We start from the raw sequence: 24,768 nt of genomic DNA on the forward strand, positions 1-24,768 counted from the left end.
CTAGCGACAAATCTAGCGAGTTTTTGTGGTGTTATTGGAGACTTTTGGCGACTCTGAGATAAACACGCGCTCTTTAGTTACTGTCCTCCGCGCTGCAGCGGGCGCTGCCGTGAGCCCCGCCCCACACCACTCCCAGTGCAGACCCACACTCTCTCACACTCAGAGCACACACACACACACACACACCGCTCCACGAACACACTGTAAATGAATCGCGCGTGCCCACAGCCGCCGCTGACTGACCCCGCTCTGTATTTACAGAGCAGAAGAATAAATATTAATGTATCTTCAGTGTGACATGAAAAGAAATCCCTTAATTTAACTCACTTTGTCACTCACCTCATTCACCACATAGCCTGTCACTCACCTCCTCCACAGTGTCTGCCTCTTTATAAAAAGCTAAATATCTATTGAACCATTGAACAATTTGTCTATGATATGTTTAAAAATAAAGAAAACTTAAGAAAATGTAAAAAAAAATAATAAATAAAACAAACAAACTAAAAAAAACAAAAACAAAACATAGAATAACAGTTCCGGCTGCTCTTTTAATAACATTTAAGAACATGGCAAAAAAACTAATTTATGTAATTCACGTAAAAATAAAGTTAATGTAAAAAAAGTGACATCCTATTTAAAAAACAACAGAAGTTGTTCCTTTATAACATTTCTAACACATTTATGGTGTTTTTACTCACTTTTTTCTCTCCCACAACACTAATCCTTTACAGCTTCAAAAACATGTATTATGCAAATTAGGCGATGACGTCATTTAGCGACTTCTAGCGACTTTTAGGACAGCCAATAGCTACTTTCCTTACTGAGGAGTTGGCAACACTGAAAATCAGTCTTCCTTGGATCACAACAATAAGAACCAGGAGAACATAATTATGGGAGGTAACCCAAACACTAATAAATAAAAACGTTATCATATTTACTTTATTTTTGACGTTTATTATGCAGTTCAACACGAAAAGGCAAGGCCAATGTGAAGCTTTTATTTTTCTTTTTACGATTAGTTTTTTTATTTTAGATTGGATTGAGAAATACCCATGTGGTAATGAAAACGAAATGGCAAAAAGCCAAAAAGGGAGAGCAAGAGCAATCACAATGTAACCAGAAATCACAAGGATATGAAAAATAATGTTAAAGAGGAGAGAATAGAGTTCAGGAGGGGCAAGAACAGAAATGAGTAAGTAAAAGTCTTTTTTTGCTAATTATGTTACTATTAAATGTTCTTGACTTGGATATAAAACTGTTATAAAATAAATAGTAAAACACTAATGTTACAATATTATTAATGACTTCAAAAAAATACTGATCATAAATCCCTTATGAACAAAATACTATAGTATATGTATACATGGTACTGATTTCTGGTGTCAGAAACTTTGAAATGGAAGTGTCAGTTCGATGGCTGGTTTATACTAATATATAACCTAAAATTGAAAGTATAAAAGTTTATAAAATCCAAGTTTGTATGTCTTCTTTAGGAGATTTGGGCAAGACTCATGGTCTACTATGAAAAGCCAGAATATTTTGATTAATGTTACTGTCTCTTGTAACTTGTATCTTGTTGCTGTAGATTTCAGCTTTCTAGCAACAGTTTTAATTTTCATTTAATTATAGGTATATATAAAGAAAGAAAACATTTTTACTCATTGGGGATGACGGTGTTATCTATACTAGAGGTCTGCACTCTCGCGGGACCCGTCAGAATATGTTGCGGCGCGGGACAGAATTGAATTGTTGTTGGCGGGAGCGGGAGTTTAATCAATCCAGATTACATGCAGTCCCGCTCGCGCTAATGGATAAATAGTTAAGAAATTGTAATAATTAAGCTATGATTCCAATGAAAGCATCAAAAACTCTCAAGAAAAATCTCAAAGCAGAGGATGGACCGACACACACACGAGCGCACAGAGATGGGAGATTTTCAGCATCTCCAATTCACCTGACAGCATGTGTTTGGACTGTGGTAGGAAACGTGACAGCACTATTCAACACTGAATTGCTGTTTTAATAAATACATAAGTAAATTTGAAGTACTAAATGTAATTAATTAAATTCTTATAAGGACCGCCGGAGCGGCAGAAATGTGTATGTGGCGGGCGGGTGCGGGATTAAAATATTTTTGGCGGGAGCGGGCGGTAACGAGACAAAAACACGCGGGAGCGGGTTTAAAAAAAGCAGTCCCGCGCAGACCTCTAATCTATACCATATCAGTTTGTAATTCATTCAGGTTTGGTCTCATGTTTTAAACAAATCTCACACAACCATTCATTGTTCTACAGATAAAAATAATATATGTGGATTCGGTGCGTTACATCAAACAGGCTCATCAAGTATATGATACCTTAAAGCTGATATCTGAATTTGGAATGTTAAACATAAAGTTATAAGACTATAAGACAATTGTATATTGTAACTATGAGGAAATTAAGATAATATAGAAATAAAAATAAAAGAATAACCATTGTCAGTAAATGCACCCCCTTTTAAATCCTGCCACCTTATTATTATTATATCCTGAATGTCTACTAACCAAAATATTTCATAGTTGGTTGTACAGATAAAAAGTATAGTTAATTTTATACTTCTCATCCAACCACGATCCGATTCTGTCACACAAGACCAGACGGTTGGATCCAAACGCAGGTTTATTAATCCAAAGTCAGAAAAAACAGGCAAACAAATCAGGCAAGGGCAAATCCAAAAATCGAAGTCAAAATAACAGAGCAGGATCAGAATAACCAGAAAAAAGATTTATTTAATGCAGTAGAGATACTAACAATACGTCGCATCAGTGCTAGAGAACATGTCTGGAAGGTGAACTGCCAGGGTGAATTGTGACAGATTCACTCTAGATGGGTTTTTTTTTTGAACGATGAAAAGACAGGAGGTCATTTTAAGAGCTTGCTTAATCCATTTCACAACCACTCCTTGTGTGTTTGGGTCACTGTTCTGCTGAAACACTTTATTTTGTCCAAGGTTTGAGGGTATATTGAAAAACAATATGTTGGAAAAGTCCTTTCTCATTATTTCATCCATGTTGTGCAGTGCACCTGTCCCCCAGAACATGTTGCTACCACCACCATGCTCCTGATTTCTGTTGTTCTTTCTGCAGATGCTGGATCTTTGGTGTGCTCCTGCTGATAAAAACAGGTGAGAACATATTTTCCTCAGTGCACAGCTTCTTCTGTAGTTTTCCCTATAGTGAAAAAAGTAGATTATAGTATACTAAGCATTTTTATGCTATAGTGCACTAAAGTGTTCTTGTAGCCACATTATTAATTAGTATATTTAAAGAGTGATAAAATGGAACAACTTTTTGTACATATTATACTTTAATTGTATAAAAATAGTACAAAAGTCTTACCTAATTTGTGCTAAGTGTACTTAACTGTACTAAAATGGAACTATTTTGTATTTACTTAAGTAACATTTAAACATACTGCTCCATGTATGTAACCTTTTATTTTAAATAAGCTTACACATTTAATGAGTATTACAACTTTATCACTATTTATTATACACCAGGTACTAAAATGTGCTAAAAATTGTATGTTAAATATGTGTGATCTACTTACATTAGAGTACAAATATGGTTCTTGTGTTTGCACATTTCTAGTATACATCGTTGGGTATAAAAATATTTTAATATACTGTACTACAATTTTTAGCCTGTTACAAATTGACTTTATATTTTTTTAATTAGTAGTAGTAACTTAATTTACTTTTTAAAAAGGTACATAATACATTGCACTTTAAGTGAACTACTGTAACAGTTGTTTTTAAACACACTTTGCTAAAAAATGTCCAAAAGTATATTTGGAAATAAGTATTTTAGAAGTATATTGAATTACATTAAACTAAAAGTGTACTTCATAGTAGTCTATTTTTTTAAATACACTATATTGTACTTTTTAAAAAGTATGATCAAAATTTACTTTCAATGTCATGGTCAGAACAGCATAGCAGACAAGCGCAGATACTGATAAAAACAATATACGTTTATTATAAGAATAAACAGATGTAATCAGGGTCGATACAGAAACAGGGGTGATCACCAGTAGACAGAGCAATGAAGACAAAACCATACCATAGACGAGAGACAGTCCAGAGTTCATACACAAGCAATCCAGTATCAGAGATAATCCAAGAGGCGGTGGTGAAAGCACAGTCCAGGTCATACACAAACAATCCAATATCAAAGGCAGAGGCAAAAATCGGCGTCGAGAAAACAAAAGCAAGGTCATACACAAAGTAAACTGAGACAAGAGATAAGTAACGCTTTGTACGAGGAGACCCGACAATACACGGCGTGGTAGTCTGTTTGGCGTGCACCTTTATAGTGCCAGTAATCAGTATTCGGGACTTCCTGGTGGAAGCAGGTGAAGTGTCACGTGATCAGGTGAGTGCGTGATGTCAGCGGGTGGTGCATTCTGGGTAGTGTAGTTGTTAACCTGAGAACCTCCGTTAGAGCTTGGTGTGGAAGGGACAGAGGAGCTAACAGCACCAGCCGTGACATTCAAACATTTGATGAAAGCAAAATATTAATGTACTTTTAATATAAGTACATAAATCTGTAGATATTTCCCAATATGTTTTAAGTAAAATTAAGTATTTTTCTTTTTACCAGGGTTTACTAATAACATTTTTTTTTCTCAGTGTCTTTGCAGGAGATTGAAGGTGTAACAGGAGATTCTGTCATACTTAAATGTGCAAACATCAACAAATCACTGCAGGATACAGTCCGTGTGTTCTGGAGATACAGGGATAGTAAAACTGTGTACAACATAATCAATGGAACAGAGAAGTTGGGTGAACAGGAAGCAGCGTTCAGAGGCAGGGTCCAGGGTTTCCCAGAAGAGTGGAAAAAAGGCAATTTCTCCATCAGACTGAACAATGTGATGATGTCTGATTCAGGACCGTACAGCTGCTTCATTCCTCAACTCAACCATCATACAAAACTACAGCTAAATGTTAAAGGTGTGTATGCACTGTTAAAATTTAACCTTTTTTACCAGTTCTTTGCATTTAATTATCTTTTCAGCATCCATACAAATAAAAAAACAATTTGCATGGGTTCATGCAAAAGAATGGTTCTTAAGTAAAGCTTTATGTAACAACGACAGACAAACAATCATTTGAATGCAATTAAAGGGGCACTAAACCCCTTGATTTTAGCTGACTCCATGCTCAGCTCAAATTTGACAAATGCTTAAAATGCTTAAAATATGGTAGAAGTAGTTTTGGAGGGGCACTGGTTGATGTATGGGTTTAGGGGATATTAGTTTAGTAAGGATATAAATTATTTATAACATTTTAAACAGGACTGGTTAAATGTTGTTTCATATACAAGGAGAAACTCATCTACATAGCACCAAATAGTTTCATTGTTAGTTGTAGGTCAAAGAACCCTTTTCAGTACTTCACAGAATCCTTTGCATATCGTGTACTAGATTTTTTTATTTGAGTCTGGGCTGATTAATCTTTTTTTATTTTATATAATGTGGATGACAGGAGCAAATCGTCGCTGTCCTATGAAAAACACTTATCTCCATTTTTATCGATTTTTAGTTTACTACATAATTTGAACAGACAAACTGTCCTTTACACTGTGCCAAAATTTCTTGATGAACGGACCAATAGAAACTTTTCAAAATGACCTGAAATTAACTTTTTTTACATTGACTTCCATTGAAATTGAAGAAGGTTTTTTCCCTCTCCTGTAAAGTTGCTGTTTTGGAGATAAGTGCTTTTCATTGGACAGTGACGAAATAAGAACCACAGGCCTGTTTCTCAAACTGAGTCTTGTGGAAATGCACTTTCCTGCATTAAAGCTAATAAAAAAAACAGCTTTTATGTTTTAAGGCTTTGGGTATTGATATGGAGTGTTGTGAAGTATTTTTGTATTTTATGTAAATGCTAATGATGTTTAACACAACGCCCAAGTATAGTATTGTAAAAAAAAAAAGAAAAGAAAATCAATAGCTCAAAATGTCTTCCTTGAGGCTTTAAATACAGAAATATACAGAAGTGTTGTCTTGTGTTGTCTCCTGCTCGGTTTATCTCTCTTAAATAAGAAAATTATTTTTCTCTTCCACAGATTCTGTTCCAGATTTAACACCGTCACTTAAGCTAAACCACAGAAACGTTCTAACACATCTGAAGAGCAACAGTATCTTAAACAGACCTGGAAAACACATTATTTTCACTGTGACTTTTTTGGGACTTACCGTGTTGCGAGACTGTGGTCAGGTGTTTTTTGTATTGCTGAGACAGTTTTATTTTGATGGAAAATAAATACAAATACAAAATACATGTCTGGCAAATGTTATTTTAGTAATTAATCCCATATTTAGTACCTTAAACATTTTGTAGTGCATGATTTATTACACATGAAAGGGTCTAATTTATATCAGAGTGTATATAAAAATATAATTGACCAAATTGCACAATAACTGCTGCAGCATGATTTATTTATTTATTTTTTACTTTTTATTCTACCTTCTAAAATCATATAAATATCCTCGACAAGTAGTTTGGACACTATTGTTTGTTTAGCTCCATTCATCCCCTTACAGTGAGGACTCAGTGAGGGTAAGCATAAACCCACTCTGAAAACACATAAACTGTACTTCCTCTCATTGGTCACTTTATTAGAAACATCTACAATTTGGTTTCACTCAGTGGCCACTTTATTAGAAACACCTACATTCCACTTTCATGGAAACACTTAAATTGTGCTTTCACTCACTGACCACTTTATTAGAAACACCTACGTTTACGGCATCTAAATACTAAATATACTAAATATAAAAACTAAAATATTCTGTTTTTAAATCAAACTTAAGACCAGTGTTTGTGTTTTTCCCCTTTTCACAGTGGCCATAAAATGCAATTTTCGATTTTGAGGGTCCCTCTGTTCAGTTTAGGATATTTCTTTTTAAACACACTGTACCCTGGTGATTAATGGCTTTTCAAAAATTGACCTATCGGTTTTCAGTCTTTGGTAAATCAAATAACCTCTTATTGATTATATATTTTGATATATATATTTAAATTGTCTCCATGTAGAGGTAAGCATAAACCAGCTCTGGAAACACATACACTGTGCTTTCTCTCACTGGCCACTTTATTAGTAACACCTTCTTTGTGCTTCCACTGACTGTGGCCACTTTATTAGAAACACCTACATTTACAGCATTTAAATGCTAAATGTGCTTATGGTTTACAACCACTAGAGGGCGACTTTTCATTTCAGTTCACAGGCGGCAAGAAATAAAATATTCTGGGTTTTTTTTTTTATCAGACCTCAGATCAGTATTTGTGTTTTTCTTTAAGACCATATGGGCTTGTTTGGATGTGTACTACATCGGTACACGAGGCTAAAAGGTATTTTTCTATATTTACTAATATGCTACAAACATTTGACAAGCAGTATGTCATTTATTATTTCTGATAAAGCTGATTCGCGACATCAGTTGTAAACAAAGAAGTGTTATTTAAATAAAATAGATTTTTTTTAAATGAAAATAATATAATTTATCACAAAGGTCTCTGGGACAATAAAGACAGATCAAGTGTAACATTATGACCTTGTCCATGGGATGATATTGGTGGTTTCTTCTCAGTCCAACAATGACACTGAGGTGTTTAAAAACACCAGCAGCACTTCTGCATCTGAACCACTTGCACCAGTACCAGTGTGTTTATTAAGTTATTTTTACTTTCTTCTTGGGTTTACCTGCTTTGAGATCAACTGTTCCACAACTGCATTCAACAACCCTCTGGGCTGGAGAGCTACTAGTCTGGAGCACCCTATGCCATTACACTTCATTTTCCAAAACAGAATTATTTTTTTGTGGCCACGTAATGGCTAGGAAAATATCTGGCTCGTGACCAAACTTAATTGCCGACCTTTGCTTTAGTGCCATGATTGTTTTAAGACTGTTCCATATGTGAGATTAACAGGCTGCTAAAAAAGACTCTTCACAGGACGGCCCAACCAGGGACCCATCATACCTCGACTGCAGTCTGGACTTTGGGACCCAGCTATAATGTCACTTGCACCACACCATTATTTAAATCTTATCACATAACCTCATAATCACAGAATTATCAAAGAAATAAGAGTAAATTAGAATTGAATGATTATGAAGAGTATAGTCTTCATTTAAGCAAACTGATCCAGCAGCAAATCATAACAATGTTGAACAGTGCTGCTCAGAACATCTATATATATATTTCTTTCTATGAGCTGTGAAGGAGGAAGTGAGGTTAGACGTGCTGAATTTCACATGATTCATTGACTCGTGCGCTGCACTGTCTTGCAGAAGTTCTTCATTAGAAAGCGCATGCAGTTGTGAGAAATGAAGCATGTGGTTGGGTGCTTTCTTGTAACTTACTTCCTGTCTTATCTGTATCTATGCTTCTCTTCTTGGTAGCCACATGAAAAACCTTTGTTTAGCACCTTTTGATTGTTGTCAGGAGGTTTACAATGTTCATAATTCACAAGCGTGTATAAATACAATACATACATACAGCGTGCTCCTTTAATTCACTTATTGTACAGAGCCTGGTGATGTACTCATTGTTTTATTTAGCAATATAAACACAGGGTCACTACTGCAGAGTTCATAAAGTAGCTTGCACTTTATTTATGTTGAAATATGGATTAAATCTCATAACTAACTTCTGCTTCTCTCTTACCTGCACTGAGACACTTTATCTCATTACTGCTGTTCATTCACACCCTCCCCTGCATCATAGATGGGGTGTGAACCCAGTTCACACCCCACGTGTGAACTGCTAAAGTACAAATATAAACCTGTGGCTTTTAGAGGCATGAGAAAACATGCCCTAGATACAGATCAGATATCATGGAGGTTAATGTATGACCACACTATGGCCTGTACTTTCTTTTTTTGGCTGGTTTTGTTTCCATTAAAGGTTGATTTCACACAAAGGCTGATTGGCATTAAGTTTATCTGTTTAAAAATCCAGAATATGAAAAAAATTACACTGCTCTAAGGGTGGGTGAAAATAATATGATAATGTTTTAGGGTATTTTGGCGAAATTCATATTCTTTGCGATATAAACAAACTATTGCAGCAAAATACAAGTTTGATTTAAAATGCAGATATCTAGTAGAAAAACAATAAATAATGTAACATCACTAATGTAAATGTAACAAAACAATCTTAAACAATACTGACATACGGAACATTTAGTGCAGGGACATAAACTGCAAACATGTAAGAATATGTAGGAATTGTGCCCTACTATTTTCTTTGTTTAAAGGGTTAATCTGTGTGTTACTAAATCAGCATTTAACCTAATCAGTATGTTATTCAAGCATATAGCATGATTCATGATGATTCACATTGTGACTTAGGATGTACATATATTGTGTCCTTGTGCTTAAACCACAAGGCCGGGTTTATTCCACAGGTGTCCAGATATACTGTGTTTTTTCCAGCAAAACAATGGGTTTCTGTACATGTAATCTACAGAATGGTTAACTATGTCTGATAAGATTGGGGTGACGGGTTTCTCGGCTGACGTACATAACTAATAAGTGCTTAGACATAAAGATCCGGGGGGGTGTGAGGAGTCTCCTCACACACCAATGGACCAAGGCCATGCGAATGCTTGTATAATTCGGTTCACTATCAGAGTAGACGAGCAGAGTTGTGTGGGGGAGAGCTTCTCCCCGTTGGGACTACAGAGCCAATCTGATGAAACTACAATTTTTGGACTGGATCTCGTTTCTTCTTTATGACGTATCAAGCCAGATACTTCATAAATCCGAACAATAGATCAATAATCTTACATAAACTATTATACATAAAAACTTAAACTCTTAAAGCTTTACAGTAATCATTTCAAAGAAAGAATCATTTTATATTATGATATATATTTATATATTACTTCAAATCTCATAACAATATTATTGTGAACGATATGATATGGCACACCCTTAGACTGTACTGTAAAGAGCAGGTGCTGGTGCAAGTTTTCAGAACAGCCAAGCAGGAGCTCACCTGATCAGCTGTTCAAACACTCAGTCTGACTGGTTCAACAAGTGATATCAGCTGTGTTCCAGAATGAGAATTAGTTGTTTACAATAAGTATTACCTTTGCACCTGGGCACTGTGCTGGTATGTGCTGTACTGCTTTTCAATTCAGCTGAAAGCATGTTCTTTGGGTTAAGTTTATGACTAAAATGTTTGAGAACCACAGGCCCGTAGCCAGCATTGTGATGGGGGGGGGGGGGGGGGGTTCTTTTTCCCCCAAAAGTGGACTTCATTTGGCTCTCTACTCCAATGCCCCCTAAATACACGAACACACTTCAAACCTTTTAATTTAGACATATTTTATTTATTATAAGTTTGTTGTGAATCTGTTGTTGCTGTCCTTATTTGTTCGTCTGTTGCTCCCCACTGTTAACATACATTTGATATAAATGTAAGTGTTACTCAAACTTCCTACATCTGTGATGTGACTTCATTGTCTGTCTCTGTTGCTCACCTCAGTTGTCTGTTGCTTTGTTCCATTGTCTCTGTTGCTGCCCTCCATTGTCTGTCTCTGATGTTGCTGTCCTTTATTGTCTATCTCTCTACTATTGACATAAATAGATAAGAATTACTTCATGAGGTACACTATTGGTATGGTCATTAAAACTTAAACATGAATTAATAATAATATAAATTGAAGTGTTCTGTCTTATTAAAATCTTCCTATAACTGTGCTGGGACTTCGACTTAGATACGGCTAAATAGGCTAGATAACTGAAAAGCTTTAAAATGGCATATTGGGTGTCTACATTGAACCTATAACTATTCATAAACACAGCCAGATATTAAATATGATATTTTTCTGGCCCGCCGGCGGGCCAAGGCGTGTTAAGAGGTTAACCCCCTTTTACACCTCTATACTGTATTTTATATATGGCCTTAGGAGCAACAGGCATGTTGAGAGTAAAATACACCCTAGCTTGATCGTCAGAATTGCAAAGTGAGTGACTGAATGTTATTGTCACTTAACCTACATTTCTTAAAAATCAACTAAAATCCAGACTTTTGGAGTTATCGCAATAATAACAGTAATAATCCGGTGTTACATGTACAATTATACTATTGGGCTAAGCCGAGCCCGGCACTTTTAACGCAGGGGAGTTGTAAAGAAATAGAAGCCCTGCACTCAGCAACTTACCGATTTTGGGCCTTTTTTTGAACAAGTCACCAATGTTTTGGGACAATGTTACCGCCGTTTTCTTCCGTTTTCGCTCCTTGTCTTCTTTTTTACCCATTTTCTCAAGTAACTTTCCCCTGATTCTTATTCTTTCCACAAGCTAAGAACAGAAATGGGGGAATTACCGCCACCTACTGGATTGGTGTAAAACAGTATGAACAAAATGTGTAAAGAGAAACATTACAATTACATTAACAATTTTTCTTACTCGTCACTACTCTGGGGGCAGGCGGGGGGGGGATTGGGGTGGCTGAGGGGGGGGGGGGGGGGATCGAACGAACCCTTCGATCCCCCCTGGCTACGGGCCTGAACCACTGATCTAAGAAATACTTTCTACTAGACTTTTAGAGTTATTCTACCAGCATGCCTGTTTGGATTTGACTGAATTTAGAGACAATGATATTATTGGTTTAGGTTCAGTTTTTTTTTATTCAAAGAAAGAAACACACACTACTCATCTATCAGAACACAGCTATCTTTTTGCTAACATCTAAAAGGTAAAATTGAATCTGGTCAAACAGGTTAAGCTGGTTGAACATGTTAGATTTTGATGCTTTAAATGATCTATGACCGAACCATCTAGACCAGGCTGGTTATCCAACTTACGACCATCCTACAAAAGATTGCAAAAGCTGGTCTCGAGCTGGACTTTTTAGCAGGGAATATTAATATGTTACATACATTTTTGTATTGAAGTTAAAGAAACAATCACATTCATAAACAAAAACCGAAGGACAACAGCAACAAAAAATTGCATAGAATCTCATTGAAAATTGAAAATATAAGGTAGACACACCACAGGAATAAATGAATAAATAAATAAATAAATATGAAATTGTGATGCTTCAACATTTTTTCATATTTGCAAATATATTTTAAAATAGGAGTTTATTATATATATATATATATATATATATATATATATATATATATATATATATATATATATATATATATATATATATATATAATATGTTAGTTTTTGATTTCGATATGCTCGCCACCTTTGCTGAAGACTTTTATTTTGTTTTGACTTTTTTAATCTTCCTGGGGTCCGGTCGCAGTAGGAATATCCGTCTTTATTCTGAATATTTGTATTTTCTTATACCTATTACCTGTTTAGCTGTACCTGGGGTTACGTATCATTTATACGCCATGTATAAGAATGGGTATGTATCTTGTGCGAACCTAGAAAAGTACTTAACCCTACTAAACCCTGTGAGTTAGATTCGTAACGTAGGCCTTGTTTTCCGCCTGGGAATCCCCTAGCTAAGCTAACTAACTAATCCGACACAAACAGAGCCCTAATAATTAAATTTAATATATTAGAACGTATTAAACATTTCCAATATGTGCTTGGTTTAGTTTACCTCACATTTAGCCAGTTTACTGGTCAGGTTTTTGCAAACGTAGCTAGCAGTCGCCAGTCAACTAAGTTAGCTAAGCTAATCCAATGTTGTGTTAGCCTATAGGAAGTTAACCTAGCTAGCTAGCTATCTTCGTAACCTAGCAAAGAATATTGAATAAACATTATTTTTTGGTTGCATTAGCTATCTAACTAAATTTTTAACCCACGAAAACACTAAACCCAGTTCTGAATACTGATCCAACATTCTGTATTGAGTCAGATAACCTAAATTAGGTAGCTAAATAACCGAGCAGCTCGTTCTTTTAATCATATTGTGTGAGGTTGCTTTTTTAATCATATTGTGCTAATAAGGGCACATAATTATAGTATGTTAAAAACTGTAAGGTTAAAACCCTACTGTAACATACAGAGCTGTAACAACGAGTCAAGAACAGTTTAATAATTTACAGTTTGATATTTTATTCTAGAAATCACGTTGGAACAAATATAACAATTAAATAAAAGCATTTGTTTGTTATTTAATGACCAGAACAGAGTGAAGATGTTTAGTATGGGTCAAAATAATTGTGGCCATCCTTTCCTCTGAATGTGAACTGTGTGAAGACACAGTTTATCTACTCCCTGTAGAAGAAAATATTCCCAGAATCGGGTGGATGTTCTGGAGCAGATATCAGCTGGAACCAGTTGGCACCATGGCATTTCCTAATGCCAGGTTGCCAGGTGTGGGGCAGTGGGGTATAAAGCCCCCTAGAATTAAGCTATAAAGTAGTGAGAGAGTAGTGTTCTTTGGAATAATGGTGCTCTGTCCAATACTTTAAAATTAGATGATTTGTGGAGTTTTGGGATGAGGTGGTAATTCTATAATTTAGTAGTTAAAACAGTTACTCCTATAAAAGCAGGAAAAACTCAGATTAAATACTCTTGATTTTATAAGGAACAACAAAAAAGCAGGTGTCCCAATACTTTTGTCTGCCTTAGCTGACCTTTCAGTCGGATTGTGACCTTGTACTTCCTTTGTGAAATGGTTGTGTAATAATTATCCTGTGGAGAAAGTTTAAACCAGAAGGAACCAGTCTCTTTACATAGGCGTGTGCTACCCTTACTGACCTCAACCTGACTAACTTTAGCTGCTGTAGCTCTTGCACAGACAATGGAGATGTTCAGATACACAAAAACAGGTTTTTCCACCTTCGCCCTCTCTCAGGCACTGTAGCAGATGATGTGGGCATGTTTTGCATCGTACCCATATTACCAGATTCCTATCATGTTTTCTTGTCTGTCCGAACTGTGTGTTTCCTATGCAAAACAGTGTTATGAAAGTTATGAAATAGCTAGCCAGTTTTAATGGTTTTTACTTCAGCATTGGTTTTGTGGTAAACTAACTTGTTTTTGTGTGTGTGTGTTTCAGATGTCTTCCTTTGTCGTGCCTATTGTTGTTACTGCTTATGCACCAAGGTGAGATCCTAACACACCCAGTAAACAAATAACTGAGGCTTCCATTTGTACGTTTTACATACACGATAGAAAAAAGAATGCACTTATGTAGATGCTACACTCAGAATTTACTTTGAGATAATTCTTTGATTCTGTATGGGAGTCTTGTGTTGGTGTCAGTGAGTCTGCCCCATTTTATGGATTGTAAAAGGACACAGACATATAAAATATAAAAAAGTCTAATTAATTTTTATAAATTTTTATTGAATGATGTGCAGCAGAATCACAGTATATAAATCACTGTACTCTGCATGAAAGACTATTTAAATAGCAGAATCTGCCACTGCTGATGCTGTATTTTATCTGCAAGTCAAATAACACACTATACAACAAGTACTGTCATAAAATATAATTGTAAGATTATGTTTAAAAACTGTGATATAATATTTTTTTTCATATTGCCCAGCTCTATCAGTGTGTGATTAAGTAAACCATGAGCAGTGGCTTTTATACTGTTTACATTGATAGCTAAATTATATTTCATCAAACAAAATTAGGAATTTATTGTGATTATAGATGTTGCCCATATCGTCCAGTCCTTGTTGTGCACAGGTGTAATACTTACGTTTGAGTCTTACCTTTTGTGCTGATCCTTAGCTATACTAGCTGGTAGAGCCCACGGATTTGTGTAAAAAAAAGTGTGGAGATGAACTCTGGGAACCTGTAGGTAAAGACAGAGGAAGGGTTATTAGTGATAAGTTGCCTGTCCTACATTCTGCTACAGCACTCATGCACAAGTTCTGCTAAGCCATGGTTTCAAAAGTATTCATATCCCTTCAGCTTTTTTCACATTTTGTCACTTACAACCGTTTAGCTCCATCCACAAACAAAGATAGGTGGAAATAAATATAAGACAACCCTGAAAGAAAACCTGTTGGAGGCTGTAAAAGACTTTTCAGCAAGACAATGACCCTAAACATGCAAAATTTTATCACCCATGAGCAATAAATACTTAATAAATAATATTAATATAAGCAATGCATAATGATATTATTATTTGTTGCAAATAATAATTGTAACAATCAGTTGTGGTGATGATGTTGTGTGTTCACAACAAACAGTTCTGAGATCAGAGATCAGATTTTTTAACTTTTCATTCAGACACATTTGGGTACAAAACATTGTGATCTCAGATCAGCTGCTTTACGTTACTCGTACCGGAATACGTGAAAAGATTAGAAGTGTTTTGAAACTGTAACGTAATGAATCCTATTTTGGGACAGTTACATGTTTTTTTTTTTTTTTTAATCCATTTTCTTCCCAATTCACACGGCTAATTACAAAACCCACTCATTAGGACTCCCTATCACTAGTGATGCTCCAACACCAGGAGGGTTAAGAAGGCTAGCACATGCCTCCTCCAACACATGTGAAGTCAGACTCTTTTTGAACTGCTGCTGATGCTGTAGCATTGCCGAGTAGCATCACAGCACTAACACTCGGAGGAAAGCGCAGCGACTCTGTTCTGATACATCAGCTCACAGACGCAGCCTTGTGCTGATCCACATCACCCTAGGAGTGCACCATCTACTGTACCCACCCAGAGAGGTTTTGATACGGTCAGTGTATCGGAACACTATAAATGAATTAATTCATTTTGAATCTGAGTTTCGAATTTGCAATTACTAGAAAACGCGTAAGCAAGTAATCTCATCAACAGATTCGGAGCAGAGAAACATTCTTAATAATTCTGCAGATTACATTTGTTTGTCCAAGCTTTCGGTACTGTCCTAGCTCACACAGTGTTTGTATGTGTGTGTTTTTCAGTGTCTCTGCAGGATGTTTCAGCTTTTACAGGAGGGTCTGTGATCCTGAATTGTTCAACCATTGACTTGAGCTTAGTCAGTGTGTACTGGAGATACAGAGACAGTAAGACTGTGTACAACATAATCAATGGAAAAGAGCAGTTGGGTGAACAGGAAGCAGCGTTCAGAGGCAGAGTCAAGAGTTTTCCAGAAGAATGGAAAAAAGGCAATTTCTCAATCATACTGAACAATGTGACTGAGTCTGATTCAGGGCCGTACAGCTGCTTCATTCCTCCACTCAACAATCATCCAAAACTACAGCTGAATGTTACTACAGGTGTGTATGCACTGTTTTTACACATTACTGATATTGTTTGTAGTCTGAACAGTCAGTACATACGTTAATGATTAACAGATGTTGTATTTTGTACTCTGTATTCACTGGTTAAAGTGGTGTTTTGAAATTCTCCAGCTCTCACGGGTAAGGTCCCAGTGGTGGAGTGTTCCTGTAGCTGGTTCCTAGGCAGGCTGATCTCTGTAGAGAGAGTTTCTAGGCTGGTGCTTAGATAGTACAATCCCAAAAGTGGGATTAGAACACTAGTGCAGACACTATTAAGTAATGTTGGTTCATGTATTATGAAAATAGTGATTTGCTATATTCCAAAATGCATAATTTCAGCTACTATATGTCATAACTTATTTATTAACACAAGACAATCTATAAGACATCATATAAAATCAATAGAAGATAATCTTACCACCAAGAAAAGAACATGGATAAAGACCTTTTAGGAAAAGCCTTAAAGCTTTTATTACATCTTAACCTCAAACACCTAATTTAGTACATATGTAGTGAAATATATTTCCCTTATCGTGCTAGAACCTTTGAACAACTTTACTGTGTCTGGACGTATAAAACCAAGTGTATGCCACAAAAAGAAAAATATGTGCTGAAGTGCCAATAAAACCCCAACAACCAACCAACTGACCTTAACGCCATGATCCAAATCATTCATAAACATATAAAACTAAGCCAATTTAAAGCTTTAAATAATATAACCTGCATAAAAGATAGAGACATTAAATCATGTTTGATTAACTTGTGAATACTTTCATGTGCATTCATTTGCACTTAAGCTTTTATTACTTGAATAGCTTAATAATAACGTGCGTTTGGAACAAGAGGCCATTAACAACACCTTGTATTCACAAGGACCCAAGTGAGTTTTTTGAACACTGTGCACTGCTGTGTTGTTTTCTACTCTCTATCCTAAACGAGCACACTTGTCTCTCAGCAGATCACTGTGTTAAAGCAGGTCAGGGTGCCTCCAGGGACAGGATTGAGGAACACTGCTATAAATAATGGTTCCATCATTGTCATCACACCCAGATTGCAGTGTTTAATGGCAACGTAAACATGCTTGTACCTGGGCAGATAATTGTCTTGTTTTTGTAGAGCATTTTATTTTAGTTTCATTTTTAGTTCTCAAAGCAGACGTCATACTGCCACTACTTTATATCTTTTTATAATGTTAAACTAAAAACCTCAGCTCAGAATTTATAATCTGATACACCATATGTCCAAATTAGAGTTTAGATTGGGCCTAAAAAAATCCAGCCCGACCCGGCACACCCCATAAACTGTCAATATGAGACCAAGCAGAGTTTACACCCCACATTGTTTTAGCAAGTAGAGTGTTAAAACTGAAGTTTTTAACTACTTTAATTCTGAGTTGAATGAGTGAAATCTATTTAGAATGATGATTATAAAACTGTTTATGAAGAATGGAGCTACAAGTATTATTCTTGCAGATTCTATGTATGTTAAATGTTCCTAGTGCCACCATGATACTTATCGATAGTGTATTGTTACTATAAACACATAGGGCCCTATCTTACACCCTGCCAACAGTCTTCATGCCTTTGAAACAATTTTCACGCCTTGTGCCTGCATTGTTTGGTGCTTGTGAATATATCTACGCCAGTGGGCATGCAGTGCACAAACCCAACCTTTACACCAACAGTAAACAGAATATTAAATAACATAACATTGCTCTTCCCATAAATGAGCTGCTGGTGCTCTTTCACAGCGCGAAACAAGCAGGTCAGTTTCCGCTGCTGAGAAGCACAGAAGCACTGTGCTGAAAAGATGGCAATCTGCCAAAGTTAGAGCACGTTACACTTAAAACACACCCATGATTAATTAAGAGAATTAGTACATGTCTTAAGTGTGTTTCGAACTGGGCAAGGTGTACTTTTACTGTCGTTACCAGAATCAGAATCGCTTTATTTTGCCAAGTATGTTACACATTATAGGAATTTGGTAAGAGCAACACATGTATGACATGTAACAGTTAAACAGACTATTGACAAACATTACCCTACAAAAAAGGTACAATAAACAATAAATAGAATAGGAATAAGGTTTAAAGTATTAAAGGAATAAAAAGCACTGGAGAGCAATAGAAGCTCAGAAAAATATATATATGTAGGTTTATGTTAAATATAATAAATTATTTTTTGTAGCAAAGACACCCTTAATCAAGCTGCACAATGCATAATTGACGGCTCGCGTGTAGATTACTAAAATAGGGTCCTTCATGCACTGTAAAACCCGATAAGTTGACTGAACTCAAAACTTTTGTGGTAACCGATTACCTAATAAATTTTAAGTTCATGTAAAAAAAAATTTAAGTAGAGTGAACTTAACAAATACATACACAAACATATTTAAAATTAATATTTTCCTGAACTTGTGTTTAGTCTTCTTTCTGGTTTCATTCAACTATTTGTTTTAAATACACATAGAAAAGTAGATAAAAGAAAACAGTAAAGAATTAAAAGTACTGAGAGCACAGCAAAAACACAGAGTTACTGCAGCTCAGTAAATGAGGCTTGTTCTACAGCCTACAACACAGAGAGCAAGTATTTAATCATAATCTGTGATCTACAAGTTTACCTAAGGTAGCCCCGGGTGAATCACTACACACTGATGGTGAGTGTCAGTAACTGTTGGACACACCCAGTATGCAAATAGATTGTGACAGAAGCCAATGGAAAAGAAGCTGCTAATGGCAACAGACTAAACTCAGTTATTATAAGTTGGTTCAACTCAAAGATCTCAGTTTTAATGTATATATGTGCCCACAACTCAAAAAAGTTGAGTATTGTTTAGAAATCTCCAATTTTGTGTAAAACAGACTTAATTTATTTGAGTTCAAACAACTTCTGGGTTTACAGTGTGTGAACAGCATCTGCCTTGTTTTTATCAATTGACACTAGCCACTAGTTGAAGACATTGTAGATCTGGAGCTGCAAGCACTCTGTTTTGTTGAGGCACCCAAATGAGTGTAGAGATAAAAAGATAAACAACCTCACTGTGATAAAACTGCAGAGAACACACTTTCACTGTGAAACCTGAATGAACGTTGCATGTCTTGTGACCTGCTTTGGCAAAAAGGGCACTGAAACTTAAATGCAGTTAGTCATTATGAAATACTGTGACCAAACTCTGTGGCTTCTGTATGCTTCAGATATTTGAGGATTATTAACCTGAATGTGTTATCCACTAGTTTCAATCTGTCAAAGACTGTCAAAATTGTTTTGTAATATTCTTGCGCGTGTGTGTGGTGTATTTCACAGAACGGCAAGACTCCAAATCAGACAAACAGAAGAACAGCAGCAGCACTGAGGGAAGACCACACAGCCTTTTGCTTCTCTTTGCATTTCTGCTGGGCTGCTCTCTGCTTTCTGCCTGAGCTCTGCTGTGCTGCCTGTACTTTCTGAAGAGAGCTTCATGTGTAATGCCGTGCAACGCAGTGCAAAAACTATAGAAAAAAATAGGAAATTCTGAAAACAACCTTTAAAACTCTCAGGCCTGTTCTACTGTTTCTTAGAGGCTGTAGTTGTTATCTTTCTCAATTGTTTAAAAGCTATGTTGAAAGAGAAACGCTTTGTTCAATGTTTAAGTTCAAAGGGAACTACAGTACCAGTCAAAGGTTTGGACACATTCTCATTAATAATTTATTCTTTATTTGTTTTAATTACTACATAATAGATTGATGATAATAAACTTACAAATTATGAAGGAATACATACAGTTAGGTTCAGAGTAAAGAAAAGCAGTTAAGTGCTCAGAACCGCTAGAACTCTTATGGATGGATGGATGGATGGATGGTTGGAAAACAGTGAAGAACTCAGAACCTCTAGAACTTGTATGGACAGACAGAGAGACAGACAGAGAAAGAAAAGCAGTAAACAAGAGCTCAGAACCTCTAGAATTAATTTAGATAGATAGAGTGAGAGAGATGGATAAAGAGAGAGAGAAGGAAAAGCAGTGAACAAGAACTCAGAACCTCAAGAACTACTCATGAAGCCGAGAGAATCAGCCAGTATGTGCAAAGTTGACATCAAAGCAAATAGCGCTACTTTGAAGAATCTAAAGTATAAAACACATTTTGGCTTGTTTAACACTTTTTTTGTTTCCTTCAATTGCATATGCATTCCTTTATAGTTTTCATGACTTTAATATTAATCTACAACATAGAAAATAATAAAACATAAAGAAACTAAATGAGATTAAATAAAGGGGTGTGTCCAAACTTTTGACTGTAACTTTTGTATGCGGTAACTCTCACTTACAAACGTAGAACCTCATAAAATCTTATCGGATCTAGCAAGTCATAGCAATAACAAAAATAATATGATAGTCAAACCCATGTGCTGTTTATACTCTAGAAATTCATAAATAATAATAAATAATAAATAAATAATAATAGTAAAATCCAAAAGCTTTAGATCACTGGTTCTCAAGCTTTTAAAGCAATGTCTCAGCAATGATCAAACCAAAAAGCTTAACTACCTACTTTGTGGGTAAAATAGCTAAGCTGAAGTATAGCTGAAGGACTATTCGGATGGTGAGATATTGAAGGTAAAGTTGTGATTTATTCCCCTTTACGTAGGGAATAGAGAAAGAGGGCAAGGCTAAACTCATGCCTAAGTTTATGCTTAGCAATCAGATAATATTACTGCGTCACTACTTACTAACCCCCTGAATTAATGGCGGTATAGGAGCGAGTCAGTGCTGACTGGGTGGTGTGTTCATACACTCGTGTAGTGGCAGTGCTGATTTGGTGATATGGAACATTTTGTTGGGTATTTGTTTAAGTTTATGAAGAAGCAGATTATCAAGAAATTTAATAAGCCTTAGGTTCATAGTCAAGTGTTCGTATTTACTGAGTGGATTTGCACCACTTCTAAAAGCATAATGTAATATGTTGTAATAATATAGTGGTCCCAGATCAGCATTTTCACTTTCAGTTTTGTTATGATCCACTTTCCTGCCACCTCTGGTCGGTTTTTGCACTGGACTATTAAGACTAATACTTAAAATACTAATACTTATTTTGTAGTAATTATACATTTCTCCAAAGATTCCATCTTTTTGAGTGCATTGTTGTTGTTATTATTATTATAATTATTTATTATTTTTAAAACAAGTAGTTTAACTGGAAGTTTTTTGACTGTTAGTTCATGAACAGGGTCTTTGTAGGCACTTGTTTATGCTTGCTGTTCTTGGCTCTCTTCAGTGCTTTATATGTAATAACTGCGCATATAGAAGCAAGAAAAAGGCTAAGTTAAATGAAATGTGGCAATAATTTGGTTGCAACGGTGATAAATGGATGAAAATACCCCAAAAACTAAGTACTAAAAGTAAGTGTTTTACATTGTGTTTAAATTGAATTTAAATTACATATTTATAATTTATATTTATTTTCTTTTTTACGTTTGAGTGTACTAAAATATAGGAATATTTTTAAGAATTTCACAAATGTGCACTTTAAAAAATGTTTATTTTTCTTTTGTGACTTTTGTTTTTAATGCTGTAAATCTAAGTTTGTCTCTTAATGAAGAATCAAATTTTTTTTTTTTAAGTTATAAATTTGTTAAATAAGGAGCATTTCTATTGCTCTAGTTCAAACTAACTACAAGATTCTAATTGTCAGGAAAAGTAAAACATTGCAAAAATTGAGAGATAAGATTTTGCATAAACAGCCTTATTTAAAAGCAAATGAAGGAAATTATGCCCACTCTATTATCTTATTAAGGCTAACAGTACTAAAGGTTTATTTTATGTTTAATAGCTGCAGTGCATTAACTAAGCGACTAATGCAGCATTTGTCCATAAAGCCGAGACGATCTTAATGCAGAGAGCACCACTGTATCTCCGCTGTATCTTACTGGAATGCTTTTAGACCACAACCCCTTTAACCTGTTTAAAGATCCTTCCAGTAAACGCTAAAGTGGCTGTAGACTCCTGTTAATCTGATATGATATCAGTGACTCTCTGACTCATAGGCTACGTTTACTCAGCAGGTATAAGTGGTTCAAATCAGATGTTATCTGTGGCAAAAACACACTAAATCTGATATTTTCAGTTCTAATTTTGTCCTATTCATTATGTGGAATTGAAATGCGACCATTATCATTCCACACCGATCACCAGATTGGAATTTCTGTGAGTTTTTTATGTCAAGGAAAAAGACAAAAGGATGACAGCAGTGAGTGAAATTTTCAGTGGTGAAATAGTGGGATAACAGACCTTACTATAAATGTTTGTGATGAGGTCTCTGTTCAAACTAAAATATAGAAGGCAAAACTTCCTATAATTTAACCACTGTGTATTTCTAATTAAATGGCCAAAATGTGACAACACTCATAACGCTGCTGCAGCATCAAAAGAAATAAAATACATAAAAACTAAATATAAAGAAAAGTTACGAATGTAAATCAAAAAGTTTTTGTGGCAGAATATCATAGCATTTTTTACAGCATGCTTTAAAGGAGAATTCTAGTGTAAAATTGACTTTTGCTGTAGTAAAGCATGATAAAAAGTTCTTACCTTTGATGAATAGCACACCTCCACTCTCCTACTGTGCTAAGCAAAATGCACGAATTACTGGATCTCTGAAAGAGAGCGGAGGTGGGCTATTCAACAAAGGTACGTCATTTTTATCATGTTTTACTACACCAACAGTCAATTTTACACCAGAGTTCTCCTTTAATGCATTCTCTGTGATAAACCCTGCAGTCAGCTAGTGGAATTTGTTGATAGCTCCTTTGATGCTGGAGAAATGAATCTGAAACTTCACGTGAAGCTTCATTCTTTTGCGTTTGTGCGTGAACAGTTGAGGCGAATGTTAGATTTAGGTCACATTGAAAATAAGCAAAAAATAAACAACAGATTTTGGTGAGAAATTCGGATTTTGAACAGAAGAACTTTTCTTGGAAAAAGACTGAATTGGGCTGGAAAAATTTCACATGAAGCATAGAGTTACTCTAGTTATTAATGTTGCACTATTTAAATAAATTTTAATATTTATTATACTTGTACTCCAGCTGCTTTGATTCTGTATTTGTTTTAGTTTAAACGTAAATACAAACATGAAAACAAGACATTGACATTGTGAATTTGATCTATTCAAATGTGCTGAGGACAGAAGGTTTGGAATGTGGATTTGTCAAGGAAGTTGATTTAAACCGTATATAAAAGAACATTGTTTTAGTTAGCGATAACTGAAGCAGCTACTAGGGTTTAATAAAAGAACAGTTAAAACTGCATAAGCGTATTGAACTCTGATTGCTGTGCTGTGTTTGTGTGTGAGAAGATCTGAATGTTGTACTGTTGTGCCTCTGTTATTTCAGTGTTTGTATTCATTTAAAATTATATATGTATATATATATATATATATATATATATATATATATATATATATATATATATATATATATTGCTACAGGCTTGACTTTGTCTTTTTCTATCAAACCATTGTGAGCTTTTGAGCTGTCACCCGTTTGTGTTTGGTGACCTTTATAAAGGGAAGTCTCTAGTGAAAAAAATCACAAATGCTTTCTCTTAAGATAAAAGAGGAACTCTGATTGAGTAATATTATTTGAAGAGATTTATTCATTTATCTTAGCAATATGAGTGTTTTTGCCTGAAAAAAGCACCACGTATGATTTAAACAGATGCAAATAAACATAAATACAGTAAAACTTCACAAGAATTTATAATTTTTTTAGGTAAGTAAGTTGTATCCTGAGCCAAGCTGTAGAACAAAGTGTAGTTCCAGATTTCTCCTGGACGCTCCTCAGCCAGCATGTGTATATTATGTTCAGTTCCATTAGCAGCTCACCTGATTTACCACATTTACCAATTTACCAAACCAGGTGTTGATTATTATAATGAGGACTAGAAATAACTCTATTAAACTCAGATGAGGAGGAGAGATTAGGAAATGTTTTTTTAAGGAAAACAGGGCTGTAAAAGCTCTGCTGTTTGTTAAATTGCTGTTTGAATTTATTGTAATGCTGTAATGTGTTTTACTGAGATAATAAACTCTTACTGAACAGATAAGAAGCTTCTTCTTTACTTAAAATTCCCACACGTGCCTAAAACATTTGCACAATACTGTATATATGAAGTAATTATCTTGTTAAGCAAATCAAATGCTTAATAAATTAAACCTGTTGAGATCCAGATTCAGTACAGTGTTAATGTTATCTCAGGATCTCCAGTGGTGTCAATAATAATGCTCAAGCAGAATTGCTTAAATTTGTTTTTAAGGGTATACTGGTTAAAACCAAATGATTCACAGAGAAACCACATCTTAGGCTACGTTCAGACTGCTGGCCCAAATCTGATTTTTAAAGAGTCTGGGCAACCAGAAACCACATGAAACCAGTTTTGTAAGAGGTTTAAGAGTCTGTATGCTCATATTTAGTTAAACTTTTGTCTTTTGTATCATTTACAACACGTCAAACAATGACCTCAATAAATTTAGAGTGATGGAAGTGTGGGGGTCCAAAAGAAAAAAAAAATTAAAGTTTAGATATTG

At 35.3% G+C, this 24,768-nt stretch overlaps 3 protein-coding genes and 1 long non-coding RNA gene across 6 annotated transcripts in view; 3 read left to right on the forward strand and 1 right to left on the reverse strand.

Moving 5' to 3' along the window:
* LOC111189606 (CD276 antigen homolog) overlaps positions 1-23,616 on the forward strand; it is a 223,566-nt gene extending 199,950 nt beyond the window's left edge. For both annotated transcript variants that reach the window (XM_049471338.1, XM_049471337.1), the window contains exon 5: positions 19,680-23,616. The gene's annotated coding sequence lies outside the window, so the exon portion shown is untranslated. The remainder of the gene's footprint in view (positions 1-19,679) is intronic.
* Positions 172-7,055, forward strand: LOC103043976 (myelin-oligodendrocyte glycoprotein-like). 2 transcript variants are annotated; one of them, XM_049471335.1, is made up of 5 exons: positions 172-897; positions 1,034-1,192; positions 3,128-3,165; positions 4,672-4,992; positions 6,113-7,055. In XM_049471335.1, exons 2-5 carry the CDS (start codon positions 1,134-1,136, stop codon positions 6,307-6,309), a joined length of 615 nt encoding a protein of 204 aa, XP_049327292.1. In that variant the 5' UTR covers positions 172-897; positions 1,034-1,133; the 3' UTR covers positions 6,310-7,055. The 2 variants fall into 2 exon arrangements, with proteins under 2 accessions (XP_049327292.1, XP_049327293.1); XM_049471336.1 differs by lacking the exon at positions 172-897 and having other exon boundaries at positions 910-1,192.
* On the reverse strand, positions 10,279-22,829 carry LOC125787300 (uncharacterized). The gene is made up of 3 exons (XR_007429242.1): positions 22,773-22,829; positions 14,705-14,787; positions 10,279-10,631 (listed from the first exon to the last, which is right to left on the reverse strand). It is a non-coding gene; the product is annotated as an uncharacterized LOC125787300 (long non-coding RNA).
* Positions 12,289-19,685, forward strand: LOC103044472 (CD276 antigen homolog). The gene is made up of 4 exons (XM_049471342.1): positions 12,289-12,432; positions 14,041-14,087; positions 15,894-16,208; positions 19,514-19,685. Exons 1-4 carry the CDS (start codon positions 12,419-12,421, stop codon positions 19,627-19,629), a joined length of 492 nt encoding a protein of 163 aa, XP_049327299.1. The 5' UTR covers positions 12,289-12,418; the 3' UTR covers positions 19,630-19,685.
* Positions 23,617-24,768: the final 1,152 nt, after the last annotated feature.

The sequence above is a fragment of the Astyanax mexicanus genome, chromosome 23, assembly GCF_023375975.1.
Source record: "Astyanax mexicanus isolate ESR-SI-001 chromosome 23, AstMex3_surface, whole genome shotgun sequence".
In the NCBI taxonomy this organism is placed as follows: domain Eukaryota; kingdom Metazoa; phylum Chordata; class Actinopteri; order Characiformes; family Acestrorhamphidae; genus Astyanax; species Astyanax mexicanus.